Here is a 13,561-nt window from a genome sequence, read left to right as displayed (position 1 = left end):
CCTTTCACTCCTTCAGGGTCAATAGGAAAATACCAGTTGTGCACTGGGGTCGATGTAATCAATGTACTCCCTCCCTGAACTTGCTGGTCCTGTCACTTTTATTAACTTTGTGTGATAAAAGTTTTGTCAGAAAACTGTGCAATTTTGTTAAAAAGCACATATTGGAAAAATAAAATTAACTATGAAGAAGTTAAGAAGAGACTTTGAGATTTTGAACGAATAAAGTGTAGATGTATACAATCTTGGAGAATAAGTTTCGATCCATTGTTGAATAGGACACATGGTCAAGTGGCGAGTTGAAAATTGTCAAAAACACGATTTTTACACCCGGAACGAATATCAGAGGCCTCTAAATATCATATTGTATATTGTGAATCTTCTTTTCATTGGTAGATCATTTCTCAAATTGTAGAACCTCAACAGAACTTAGCATCTTCGAGTAACCTTCTACACCTTATTACTCTCTGTAGTTTTACAATTTTCCTTGGTTACATGACCACATCCATACGAACCGTGATTATGGTTCCTATGTTTCAGTAAGTTTTGATGGTATTGTATTTTTGCTTCATTTCCTAGGAAACACTAAGTTGTGGAACATTTCTGTATACGTATTTGACATTAATTAGATGTATTTTATAAAACATTTTAGAAATATTTTCAATTAGTTGACGTCAATGATCATTAGTGACAAATGTCTTAAAACAGTGACGGTGGAATGGGGTGTGAGAAGGCTTTCGTATTCCTTGTAATGTTGTTAACTACAACATCAGGAAGACGGTTTTCTGTCAGGTAAATATTTCTACAGAAGGTGTCTATTTCGTCCCCTCAGATTTGATTGAACTGAATTTTCAGCCCATTCAGAGGCACCGCATTGATTAAGGAGAGATGAAAGGAGAGATGAAAGTTTGGTTGATATATAGAAGCGGGTTGTCAGAGATATCCTAGAGTTTTCAGAATCACTTCCATTCTACCATTTCAGATCTTTTCACTGCTATGATGTAAGGACGAAGAGTTACCTGTAGTAGAGTGAAGTTTGTGCAAGTGTATCCTCTTTGAGGACACCTGCTATCATTTTCTGTTCCACCTGTGTAGAAGTAATCTTCACTCACCTTTATAAACACTGCTCTATTAAGGTGTTTTTAGGCATTTCATGCATCAGCTGAAATTCTGGTGCACAGTGATGCAGAAAGTTGAAAACTAATCATTACATGCAGTAATGTTTAAGAAGGAGATCAGGTGTGAGTGTTTATACAACTTAAAGTGGTGTGTGTAATGTGTTACTGGTTAGATCATGGATAACCAAACTGGTTGCCATTGGAATTAAGCAAAGATGAGAATAATGTTGGTTAGAGAAGGGCAGAAGTGAGGGCACAATTTCACGTCATATGTTTAGTGCAGATATAAGAAAGGAAAGACAAACCTAATAAAAGATTGGTGTTATCAAGTGATAATTAAATGAAATAATGACACAGTTGTTAGATGACGTCGAATGTCTCAAAAGATAAAGGAAATTTCGGAAGGCAGTGTAAATATTGAACTATTACATGGTAATCCTGTTCAAACTAAAAAAATTCTAACCAAAATTATTGTTTTCAACAGTTGATCATCTATGAAAGGAATCCCTGATATAAAATATAGATTATTAATAAAGATGGAGAAAGTTTTCTAAAATGTTTGAAACTTGAAATATTTATTTCAGTGAATCGAACATTTGAAGTCAAGGAAACACAGACATTGGCTGAACCTGTAGGTGAGTATAAAATAACAGCACTTGATTGATTTCTGTAAGGTTTATTCTCTGCTGAACTATTTTGATATCAGAATGATAAAGATCAGCTTCCATTCTTACCTTTCAATGGGAAGTTTTAGCATTAAACTAATCATATTAAACATATCGATATTATTGACATTTAATAAAGTATCCAATCATGTTAGCACGGTTGGTGAAATGGATAAATTAGAAGCAAAATAGATTTCAGGTTCTCTTTTGGAACAACCAAATAATATATGTTGTGGTTTAACAGGTGAGGTAATGACAAAGGTTTTGTTTGTTTTATATTTTTTAAATGTTTACTGACAAGTTATTGTTGTTATTTTAGCTGATGTCTCTCATAATCTGTCAGACTTACAATGAAATGCGTTCCAAATATGAACACTCTGTCGTTTGTCACTGATAATAAATCTATCATTGCATCCAGTAAACATTGTCTTTATTCAAGTGGAAGACGTTGGTTTGCTGCTCAGAAAACCGTTGTCTCTTTCCCTTTCTTCAAACTTCATAGAGGCTGTATGATACAATACAATCAAATACATTCAAAGAGACATCGGACGGGTTGAAAGAAGAAAGGATAGTGAACACTTTAAGTTGCAGCTCCTTAAGAACCCTTCTTACGGTACTAACATTCCTGCTCATGTTTGGTTTGAAATGTCCAATGAAACCAGTAATCAAATATTTCAGCTTTGCGATTTCAGCAAGAAACAAGTATAAAGCTTAGTGAAGAAGGCAAGACCGGAGATTGCAACGGGAGATGATTGTGTACCATAGAACGTGTAAAAATGTTGTGCCCAGGTGTTATAAGCATTAATTACTATTTAGGGAGTTGTGGGATAAAGGTGAACTGATTGATGAATGGTGCAAGACAAAAGGATTTCATTCATCAAAGTAAGTTAATGCAGAACTAAGTGGCCAATTGAAGCCAATTTCAATCTTGACTGGCAAGATTTACAAGGCTGTACTTGCTATGAAATCAGCTACATGTCAGCAAAATAATGGTTATATGACAGAAAATATCCAGAAGACTAGAATTCGGAGAATGTCTGTGTGTGTAGAACATGCATTTTAAATCTGGGATGCCATATAAAAGGCAAAGAAGAATAAAAGAGATTCGGATGTAGTATGGCTTGATCTGGCTAATGCTTATGGTTCTGTACCACACACATTGTTGATGGCAACAAGGAAATTCTTTAATAAATGGGAGGAGATTAAGGATCTGATGAGGAGATGCTATAACAGTTTCAAAATGTGTTTCATAGGATAAAATTTCACAAAAGACTGCCAGGTTCGGGTTCTGGAATAGCTGTAGGTTGCACAATATCAGTTGGTTGGTGATCTTTATAGTTATGCTAATTAGATTAACAGAATGTCCAGAAGAAATTGCTCAACGGAAAGATATTCATGGCTGACATAACAATACTAACAAGAGAATAAAAGGATATGCAAATATTGCTGGTTAGTAGACTCGATAGAGTTAGTACTTAGTCAAGAATGTGGTTTCAAACAAATAAGTAATGCAGTCTATAATTTGTGAGAGGTCAGCTGGAGCAAGGGAAGTTACGAACGGCAGGAGAACTCATGCCAAAAGTTAAAGACAAACCAAAAGTTAAAGATGGTGGTACGTTATCTTGTTGACTGATACATACTGGGGTAGTGAGACCATGGCAAAGCTGAAGATGGACAGAAAACAACTGATAATTCAAAACTACTAAAAAAATGCAAAATTTCATGTTTCCAGTTCGATTTTGTTTATATATTCTTCAGAATAAATTGTTAATTCTCAATTTGGATATAACCCCTTTGTAATAATGTGTACATGAACAGTTATTTTGTAGTTAAGTAGGTTTTGTACAAATGTACAGTGTTCCAGGATACCTGTTATCGCTTACCTCTCCACCTGTGTAGAACTAATCATTGCTCACCTGAAAAAAGTCGCTTATTAAGGAGGAGGATTGACATTTCCTTAATCAGATTATATTCTGATGAAGTGTGATGTGGGCAGTTAAAATTAAAGATTGCCAACAGTGACCTTTAAAAAAGAGAGCGGGTTTATGTTTATCCGACCTGAAACAATGTGTCATGGTCCGACTTTTGAGGACCAATTTGGTTGTCATGGAATTAAGTAGAAAGCTAGAAGAATATTGATGAGTGAAGTCTAGAGATGAGAGGACAATCATGTCATAGATAAGATTAAATATAAGAAAGAGATTAGCAGTGTTATCAAGTGATTATTAAATGAGATAAGTGCAATGCTGTTAGATTATGTAGGATGTCTTAATAGTGAGAGGAGATTGAGGAAGGTCAGTCTATTTAGTTGTAGACCTATATATTGGGTATATTACACGGTCCCATGGTAGAGAGTATAAAAATGCTGACCAAAGCCATATTACTCACCAGTTGACCATTGATTACATGAATGTCTCACAATACTTAAATACAGAATTATTAATAAAGAATAATAAGTTTTACTATGAAGTGTAAAACTTGGAAATGTTTATTTCAGTGCGTCCAAAGTTTAAAGGGAAAGCATCCCAGAGAGTGGTAGAGCCAGTTGGTGAGTATAAAATAACTGTATCTAATTGACTTCTACAAATTTTACCTCCAACTGAACTAAATAATTTGTGTGAATCACTGAGAAGCGGTTCTATTGCTATATTTCATTCGAATATTTAGCTACAAAGTAATTCTGTTCTACTTCAAATGCAGGAATATCCAATAAATGGATCTTTTGGAAATATAGAAACATATGACACAAGAAAAAGATCTCACACGATCAGGAAAAGATACAAAAGATAAAATATACACCCTTGAGCGGTTTTTCTCCCCTTAAGAATTACCGACTACCTTCCTTGGTTGAGGAACGCATCTCACTTAAACATTCCAGCTTTCCTAAGGTGGTATGCCCGTTCTAACTCCAGGCACTGGAATTAGAACGGACAATGGTCCTAAGTGCATTTGATCATGCTATAACCATTAGAAAAATGATCATCTGTTCAACATCTTAAACCTTTATTCTTACTTTAAAAAGAAATATCAGACATGCTGATAGAGGGAATGATGATAAATGGATTAGAGAAAATCTCCTTCAGTAACGTTATGAGGTTAATAGACTCTATTTGCAGATGCTAAGTGAAGTAGTGTATAAGTTACAGAAGATGAATTGGACAGGTATATACAGGAGCCCTACATTGACCCAGAGTAAGATCAGTAGTTCCCAGTGATGGACGGTTTCAAACACGGAATGAAGCTAGGAATCAACAATGATTTCAACAAGAATCATGCAGATAGTTGTATGAAGAAAACAAGAGCAAAAGGCATCCAACGAGGAAATGGACTATCATACAAAGTATACAAGTTTTATCCACAATTATATCACAATCTTTACCTATTACTTTGAGAGTTGTAGCAAAAAAGTGGATCGGTTGATGATTGGTTCAAGGCAGAAGGAGATTACTTACCAATGGACGCTAATACAAAGCTGATCGATCACTTTAGAACAATTTCAATCTTTGAGTATAAATACCAAGATTTGCTTAGGTGTACTTGCTGAGAGACCAACTCTATATCTACAAAATATTGTCTATAGGACTTAACACAAAAACAACAAAATGGATTTGCATGTTGTATGACTTGATCTGGCTAATACTTCATATTCTGTATCACAGAAATAATTGAGGAAGCAACAGAGTTATTTTATATATGGGAGAAGATAACAGATATGATGAGGAGTTGCTATAGGAATCTTAAAAATGACATTTTACAAGAGTGTTTTACAAGAGGCTGGCTTCGTCTTGAAACTGGAATAGCTATACTTTGCATATCATTCATTTGGTTTGTGCTTATTATGGGGATGTTACTTAGATCAGCAGATTGATCAGAAGATAGGGCTCTATTGACATCACCGAAGAAGGCATTAATTGATTACCTAAGAATACTAACAAGAGACCAAAAAGTTATGTAAATATTTCTGGATGGTATGGACGAACTAATTTCTTGGTCAAGAATCGGGTATGAAGCAAAGAATTCATTCTGTCGTTTGTTTAATGTTAGCAGGAGGAAGTAAATTTCAAAATAGCTGGGTATTCTTTGTGAAGGATTAAAAAGAAAGTTGTAAAATGATTTAGAGGATGGTACGCTAGTTTGTTGTCTGTGAAGAGTAGACGCATTGAGATCATGGCACAAACCAAGGAAGAGTTTGAAGCGGGAGAAAAACCAAAATATCTGGGCAAATAACAGATTTGTGGCTTGCTGTTTGATCTGTGTCTCCGTCTTTCTTATATATACTTGAGAATCATTTGCAATGTACCATTTCAGATATATTCATCATAATAATATGTCGATGACAAGTTGTATATAGATAATAACATGTGTTACAAGTGTATAGTTTTTTTAGGACAGTTGTTATTAATCTTCTGCTCTACTGTGTAGAATTTATCTTCGCTCATGCGGAAAGAAAACTGCTTCATTAAGGAAGACGTATGACATTCAAATGTCTTCAAGTATTTCCTTAATCAGATGACATTCTGGTTAACTGCAGCATGAATGTTTAAGAAAGAGAGCAGGTGTATGATCCTACTTGGAGTGGGGTATCATGTGTTTGCGGTTCGAGTTTTGTTGACGGACTTGGTTGATAACGGAATTAAGTGGATGAATAAAAGAATGCCAGAAAGCGATATCTAGATGTGAGGGAGAAAATGCCATCTCATCAATACTGTCACAGATATAAGAAAAGAAATGCTCAACTTAGAAAGGAAGAGCGTTATCAAGTGATAATTATATGAGATTATTGTTGAATTGTTAGATTATGTAGTATGTCTCAATAAACAGAGTAGAATAAGGTTTGTTAGTCTATTTCGTTGTAGACCTAAACATTGAGCTAGGGTATAGTAACACTGTAGAAAGTATAAAAATGTTAAACAAACCCTTAGGGGTCACCAGTTGACCATTGGCGAAAGGATAGTCTGGCAATTATAAACAGGTTAGCTGACATGGAGGATTGGAAGGGAACTGCAGGTTGGAAAGGGATTTCCTGTATTTAGACACAGTTGCAAGGCCTTATGCGTGGCAGTAGGATTCGGCTCCTTACCATACATCTGAAGTGGTTGTCTGAGTACTTATGCAGTTTTAGTGGACCCATTTGTAAACTTCCTAGTTTCCCTGATTGAAATCTCATTGATTAGTTTGTATGGGACACGGTTGAGAAATATACCATTCGCTCTGACTGCAATACCAAAGTTGAGCTGGTGGCCAAAACTAAACAAGTTGTCAAAGGTTTTTTTTCCCGCTGTCAATAAGAGGAGCAGAGGTGTCAGGTTTCAGGGACGTCTTGTGTACCAAACAAATTATTGATGAAATCAATAAACTTCTTTTACATACCGATTGACTCTCAGGTTCAAGATCTGAAGCTCATTTCTCAACACTTCCTTCCAGTTTTCTTGAGGTTCTCTCCACATTTACAGATCGGTGCTCTTTATACAGCTGATCTTATTCATACACATCACATGGTCATACTAGCACAGTCGTCTGTCTTGCGTACTACATACATGTGATAACTCTCGACTTTTATCTTAAAACGTGTCAGCATTTTATACCTGCACACTGACAGTGACCATCCAGTGGAGCATGCTGGTTCCATTTTGTTCAAGCCTTTACACGTCCTCTGTGTTCACTACATACATTTCACTACTATGTAGCTTACACAGCTGTCCATACACAGGCTGCCCATTGGTGATCAGAAAGTCCCACAATAATAAAATATATATTATTAATATCTAGATTTAAAATATTTTATTATAAATTTGAAAAACCTTGAAATATTTATTTCAGTGTTTCCCAAATCTCAGAGCAAGCAGGTAAATAGGTTTACCTGAGCTATTTTGTTCGTAGGAATTATTAAGAATATGTTCTATTCCTAAATTCCAATTGCACGTTTTAACTGTAAACTAATTAAATTAAAGGGATCGATATTACTGACATTTCATAATTTAACCACTCAAGTTAACATGTTTGGTAAAATGGATAATTTGGAAGACACAATAGATTGAATATTCTCTTTTTGAACGGGGATATATAATATGTTATACTTTATCACGTGAGTAAAAGATTTTGTTTGTTTTACATTTTACTACGTTTACTGACTGGTTATTGTTGTTGCTATTCAAGCAGGTGCCTCTCATTATCTGGTTCACTTACAAGGAAATGCATTCCAAGTTTGAACACTTTTCTTTCTTCACGACGAGGAAATCTATCACTACATCCATTAAAGATTGTCTTTGTCCAAGTGGAAGATTTTCGTCTGTTGCACAGACTACCATCGCCACTTTCCCATTCATAAATATAGATACTGACTGTATGATGCAATGCAAGCCAATGCATTCAAAGAAATGACACACGTATTGAAGGAAGACAGGATACTGAACATTTTAGATAGCCTAGTTCAATATTTAAGAGACGAGAACTCATCTTGTTTGTTGTTAACACAACGTTTAGGCTGATATACCCTCCAGCCTTCATCAGGTGTCTTGAGGAAATTTCGAACCTGGAGGTATTAATAACACGCACCAAGTATGGATTCAGAACATCCGTATACCGCAAGCCGACCTTTACCGGACGATACATCAACTTCATTTCCCACCATCCTTACAGTGTAAAGAGAGGGATTGCTCAGTGCCTAAAACATCGAGTAAAGAATATAAGTAGCGATCGTGAAACCCACAACGAAGAAATGATCACGCTAAGTAACAATCTATTAAGCAACAACTACCCAAACACATACTATCCACTCCAATTATGAAGAAAAGAGAGGATGAAACCAATAAACTGTCCAGTCTGTCTACCTTATGTGAAAGGCCTCTCCGAAAAGATACAAAAGATATGCGGCCCATATGACATCGGGACACTATTCAAGAGTAAAACCACACTTCTTCCTTCAGCATTTGGTGATGATGTCGCTCACACCAGAATTCTCTCTGATCGCTTGATTACAGATATATATATCACCGAACTGTAATGTGACATCCGACATAATTAAACAATATTGCAATTACTTCACGTAATTATCTCTTTATAACACTGTTTCTCATTAGTTTAGTTTTCTTCTCTTATATCTGTACTTTAAACTCACTCAAATGCAGAGAGATATGAAAGGAAAGGCATAGAGGAAGAATACTGTTATAAAGAGGTAATTAAATAATTTCAATCTTGTTAAAACATGCTGGATATCTGAATACAGAGGGGATAGATAGGAAATCTGCGCATATTTTGAAGGCTCTAATTAATGTGTTAAACAGTATGAGTTGCTCACCAAAGATATAGTGGTCATCCGTTGACCATTTAAGAAAAAAATGTCGAATAATATCAAAATATAGATTAAGAACTAAAACCAAATCATACAATAAAATGTAATACGTGAAAATATTCATTTCAGATTATGGAAGAGATTTCGCCAAAAGGACCCAACCCAGTTTAAAACATTATGATGAGTTTAAAATTATATTACCTCATCGATTTCCATAAAGATTCCGTCATGTTTCACTGATAGTAAATTTACCATGAACTTATATGAAGTAAATTAGGTGGTAACAGTTTTGGGGGACATCTGATATTTCTTTCTCCTAGACCTGTGTAGAATTAATTATTCCTCACTTGGGATGAAATCTATGTCATTCAGGGGTCTTCAAATATTTTCTACATGAGATGACATTCTGGTGAACGTAGATGTGGGCAGTTAGAATTAAAGATTACCAGCAGCAATGTTTCACACAGCGAGTAGGTGTTTGTATCTAAAGTGAAAGGAATTTGAAGACAGATATTTGATGATTAACCTTGTTGACACTGGAAGTGAGCAGAAAATTATAAGATTGTTTGATTAGTGAGTTCTACTGTAGATGTGAAAACGCCATGTCATAGATGCGTCACAAATACGCACGTTGATGTGGGCAGTTAAAATCAAAGATTACCAGAAGCAATATTTCACAGAGAGCAGGTACTTTCTGTCTAACGGTAAGTGGTGTGACCAGTTTTTGTAGATAGATATATGGTTATCCACTTGCTTGACATTGGAGTTGAGCAGAAAACGAGAAGTTTGGTTTGTGAGGTTTACTACGGTAGAGGTGAAAACGTTATGTCATAAATGTGACAGAAATACCACCTTGACCATGATCGACTGACTGAGTGTATTGAAGTCACCAGAGTTTACAGTGCACCCTCCACTTCTGTCTTCATCTTGACCTTCTCACCTATGTCGCATGTCGTATTTCGTCAAACACTCACTTTTGGATTCGCTCTCAGTGACCTCCTCTGCTCGTGTATATAACTCTCAACAACTGTGCATCTCTAAATATTTTCAGTGAGCTGGTTACCTGTCCCATCTGAAATTTTGTCATAAGTTTTTAGTGATGATGTCTCTCACACCTGATTTCCCTCTGATCGCCTCACTCTTGATGTGCAAATTTAGCAACACTCCCAAACCTCGATTTTTCGATTGTGCTTTGGGCCATTATCAGACTCACATCCTCCATCTTCGTTGTGTACCAGCTTTCACACCTGTTGTAAATTGCCGGTAAATAGGTGTTGTTGAAGAGGTTTATGTGATTGGTTCAATCCGACTTCGTTTTGAGACCAACTTTCATATATCAATGCAATGTATTGTGACATCCAACATAATTTAACAATATTGCAATTACTTCACGTAATTATCTATTTATAGCAATGTTTTTCAGTAGTTGAGTTATCCTCTTTTTATACCTGTGCCTTAAACTTCCTGAAAATCAGAGAAATACGGAAGGAAAGAGAAAACTAAAAGCAAAATATTGTTATAAAGAGACAATGAAATTAAATAATTACAATATTGTTAAATTATATTTGATATCTGAATACAGAGAGTAAAGAGAGGAAATTAGTTAATATTTTGGTGGCCCTTTATATAGCCATTGACAATAGAAATAAGTCACAATAGTGAAATATAGATTATTAACAAAGATAAGCACATCATGCTATACAACGCAAATCTTGAAAATATTCATTTCAGAACATTCAACAGCAAGTATAGTACCCGGAGCCAGTACCGATTCCGGTTTACAATCATCTTCTGGAGTAGATGAATCAGAGGAAGGATGTAAGTATGAAATAATATTAAGTTACCGATTTCTATACATTTCAATTTATCTCGAGCTTTTGTATGTTAGAACGACTGAGTACAGATTCTATCCCTAATTAGATTCGAAAGGTTTGTTGTATAATAATTCTATTCAATATATCGATATTATTGAAATTTCACAAAATATCCAACGAAGTTAGAGTGGTTTTTAACATGGAAAATTGAAACGGGAATATATTTTGTATAGTTTTGAGAAAGATAGAACTAAGCTAATTTGTTTAGGAACATAAATTTAGAGTTAATGACAGCCGTTTTTGTCACATTTTTTACCACATTCACTCGTAGGTTATTATTGTTATTGTTGTTATTTAAACGGATGCTTCTCATAATCTAGAAGAATTACAATGAAATGCGTTCCAAGTGTAAACTCTCTGTTATGTTACACTGGTAGTAATTTCATTATTACATCCACTACACATTGTCTTTTCCCGAATAGAAAACATTTCTTTGCTACTGAGATAATCGGTATCTGCCTTTCTTACTTCATGAAAGATACAGGTTGCACGATGCAAGTGAATCACAGGTAACAACCCCGACACTTATCGTTAGATTTCCAGGCTCCTATGGACTAGATGAGTTGTCGCTGTCCAAGTCAGTTCTTCTTCAGAACTACTTCCCTTCTTCATTCGTAGAGGAACATATCTCACTTAAACATCACTGCTTTCATGTAGTGCTATGCCATTCCTGACACCAACCACTTTCTAAAGGGTTCTAGGTGCATTTTATTGTTGCAAAGCATGTGAAGTATTATCGTCTCTCTAAGAAAATGTCCAACAAAATCAGGAACGAAGAATTTGAGCTTGAGGATTGCAGCAGGAAAGAAGTAGTTATCTTTGGGTATAAGGCAAGGTGAGGCTGTACATTAGAAAGTTTCAAGTCTTGTACAAGGTTTTGTTGTAGGCATCACATAATGGTGGAACTTTCGGGTATAAAGTTGGTGTGATTGATGGCTGGAGGAAGAGAGAAAGATTTTGCGTACAATTTAAGCTAAAGCGAAACTAATTCGCAAGTTGGCACCGATTGCAATTATGATTGCTAAGATTTCCATGGTCAGAGATCAACTACACATCGACAAAATAACTCTAATGAGACTGAAAGTGTGAATGCAAAAGAATCCGTTGACATCCTGAGTGTTTGGGACATGCCTTGTAAAAGTGGGACCAACACACATAGAAAAATAGAAGTGATTTGAATGTTGTATGGTTGGATCAGTCTAATGCTTAGGGATGTGAACAACATAAACCATCGAGAAAAGCAATGGCCTTCGTTTACATACAGGAGGATTTTAAAAATATGACGAAGAGTTGGTTTAACAATTTCCAAATGCTATTCGTTACACACATATTATACAGAGAGTAGGATTGGCGTGAAACTAGAGTAGGATGCAAAATGTCAGTCTTTGTTAATGAGATGTTACTCAGATCAGCAGACTGCTCAGCAGATATGGCTGAAGAAACATCATCGATGACATACAAATAAGGGAAAGAGATCAAAAGAATATGCTAATAGTTTTGGACAACCGGAATGGATTTAATCCTTGGTCGAGATTAAGACTTAATGCAAATAAATAATACGGTTTTTTAATTGTCAAAGGGCAGCAGAAACAAGTGATATACAACGTATCAAGAGAAACCATGACATATTTTAATGACAAATTTGTAAGTATTTCGTATGCTGGTAGGCTTCCCTATTGTCTAGTAAGAATAGAGATATTGAGATCATGGTAAAAATCGATAATGGTTTATAAGCAATAGATTTGTGAAAACCTCAAAGTAAATATAGTATATGATGTTTCTAGCATGGCTTGCGTATGTATTTTTGAGAATCAGTTCTATTATGTACCATTTCGGATGCATTTTATGCAATGATGTGTAGATAAACGGCGGTGTTGTTTTTGGGGTACCTGATACCAATTTCGCCAACAACTTAGTAGAATAAATTATTACTCATCTGGAAAGAAAACTGTTTCCGTAAGGAGGTTTCACACATCTTCTGTATCAGAAGACATTCTGGCGAACGTTGGTGAGAGCGGTTAAACTTAAAGATTACCAGCAGCAATGTTTCACGCAGAGAGTAGGTGCTAGTTGTCTAAAATGAAGTGGTGTGAAATGTATTTGAAGATCGATATTTGATGATTAACCTTGTTGACATTGGAAGTGAGCAGAAAATTATAAGAATGTTTGATTAGTGAGTTCTACTGTAGATGTGAAAACGCTATGTCATAGATGTGACAGAAATACCACCTTGACCATGGTCGACTGACTGAGTGTATTGACGACACCAGAGAACACAGTGCATCCTCCACTTCTGTCTTCATCTTGACCTTCTCACCTACGTAGCATGTCGTATTTCATCAAACACTCACTTTTGGATTCGCTCTCAGTGACCTCCTCTGCTCGCGTATATAACTCTCAACAACTGTGCATCCCTAAATAATTTCAGTGAGCTGGCTACCTGTCCCATCTGAAATTTTGGCATAAGTTTTTAGTGATGATGTCTCTCACACCTGATTTCTCTATGATCGCCTCACTCCTGATGTGCAAATTTAGCAACATTCCATAACCTCGATTTTTCGAATGTGCTTTGGGCCATTATCAGACTCACTTCCTCCCTCTTCATTGTGTACCAGC

The 13,561-nt window shown here is 35.7% G+C and overlaps 1 protein-coding gene across 2 annotated transcripts in view; it reads left to right on the top strand.

Moving 5' to 3' along the window:
* Window positions 1–13,561, top strand: part of LOC115228288 (E3 ubiquitin-protein ligase MIB2-like) — a 58,812-nt gene that overhangs the window by 31,719 nt on the left and 13,532 nt on the right. For both annotated transcript variants that reach the window (XM_029798905.2, XM_036498898.1), the window contains exons 10-12: window positions 1,700–1,750; window positions 4,278–4,328; window positions 10,803–10,889. In XM_029798905.2, the coding sequence (XP_029654765.1) occupies window positions 1,700–1,750; window positions 4,278–4,328; window positions 10,803–10,889 (189 nt within the window). The remainder of the gene's footprint in view (window positions 1–1,699; window positions 1,751–4,277; window positions 4,329–10,802; window positions 10,890–13,561) is intronic.

Source organism: Octopus sinensis, unplaced genomic scaffold (genome assembly GCF_006345805.1).
Source record: "Octopus sinensis unplaced genomic scaffold, ASM634580v1 Contig10123, whole genome shotgun sequence".
Taxonomy (NCBI): domain Eukaryota; kingdom Metazoa; phylum Mollusca; class Cephalopoda; order Octopoda; family Octopodidae; genus Octopus; species Octopus sinensis.
The sequence above is the reverse complement of the archived record's forward strand: the minus strand, read 5'-3'. Positions and strand labels throughout refer to the sequence as shown.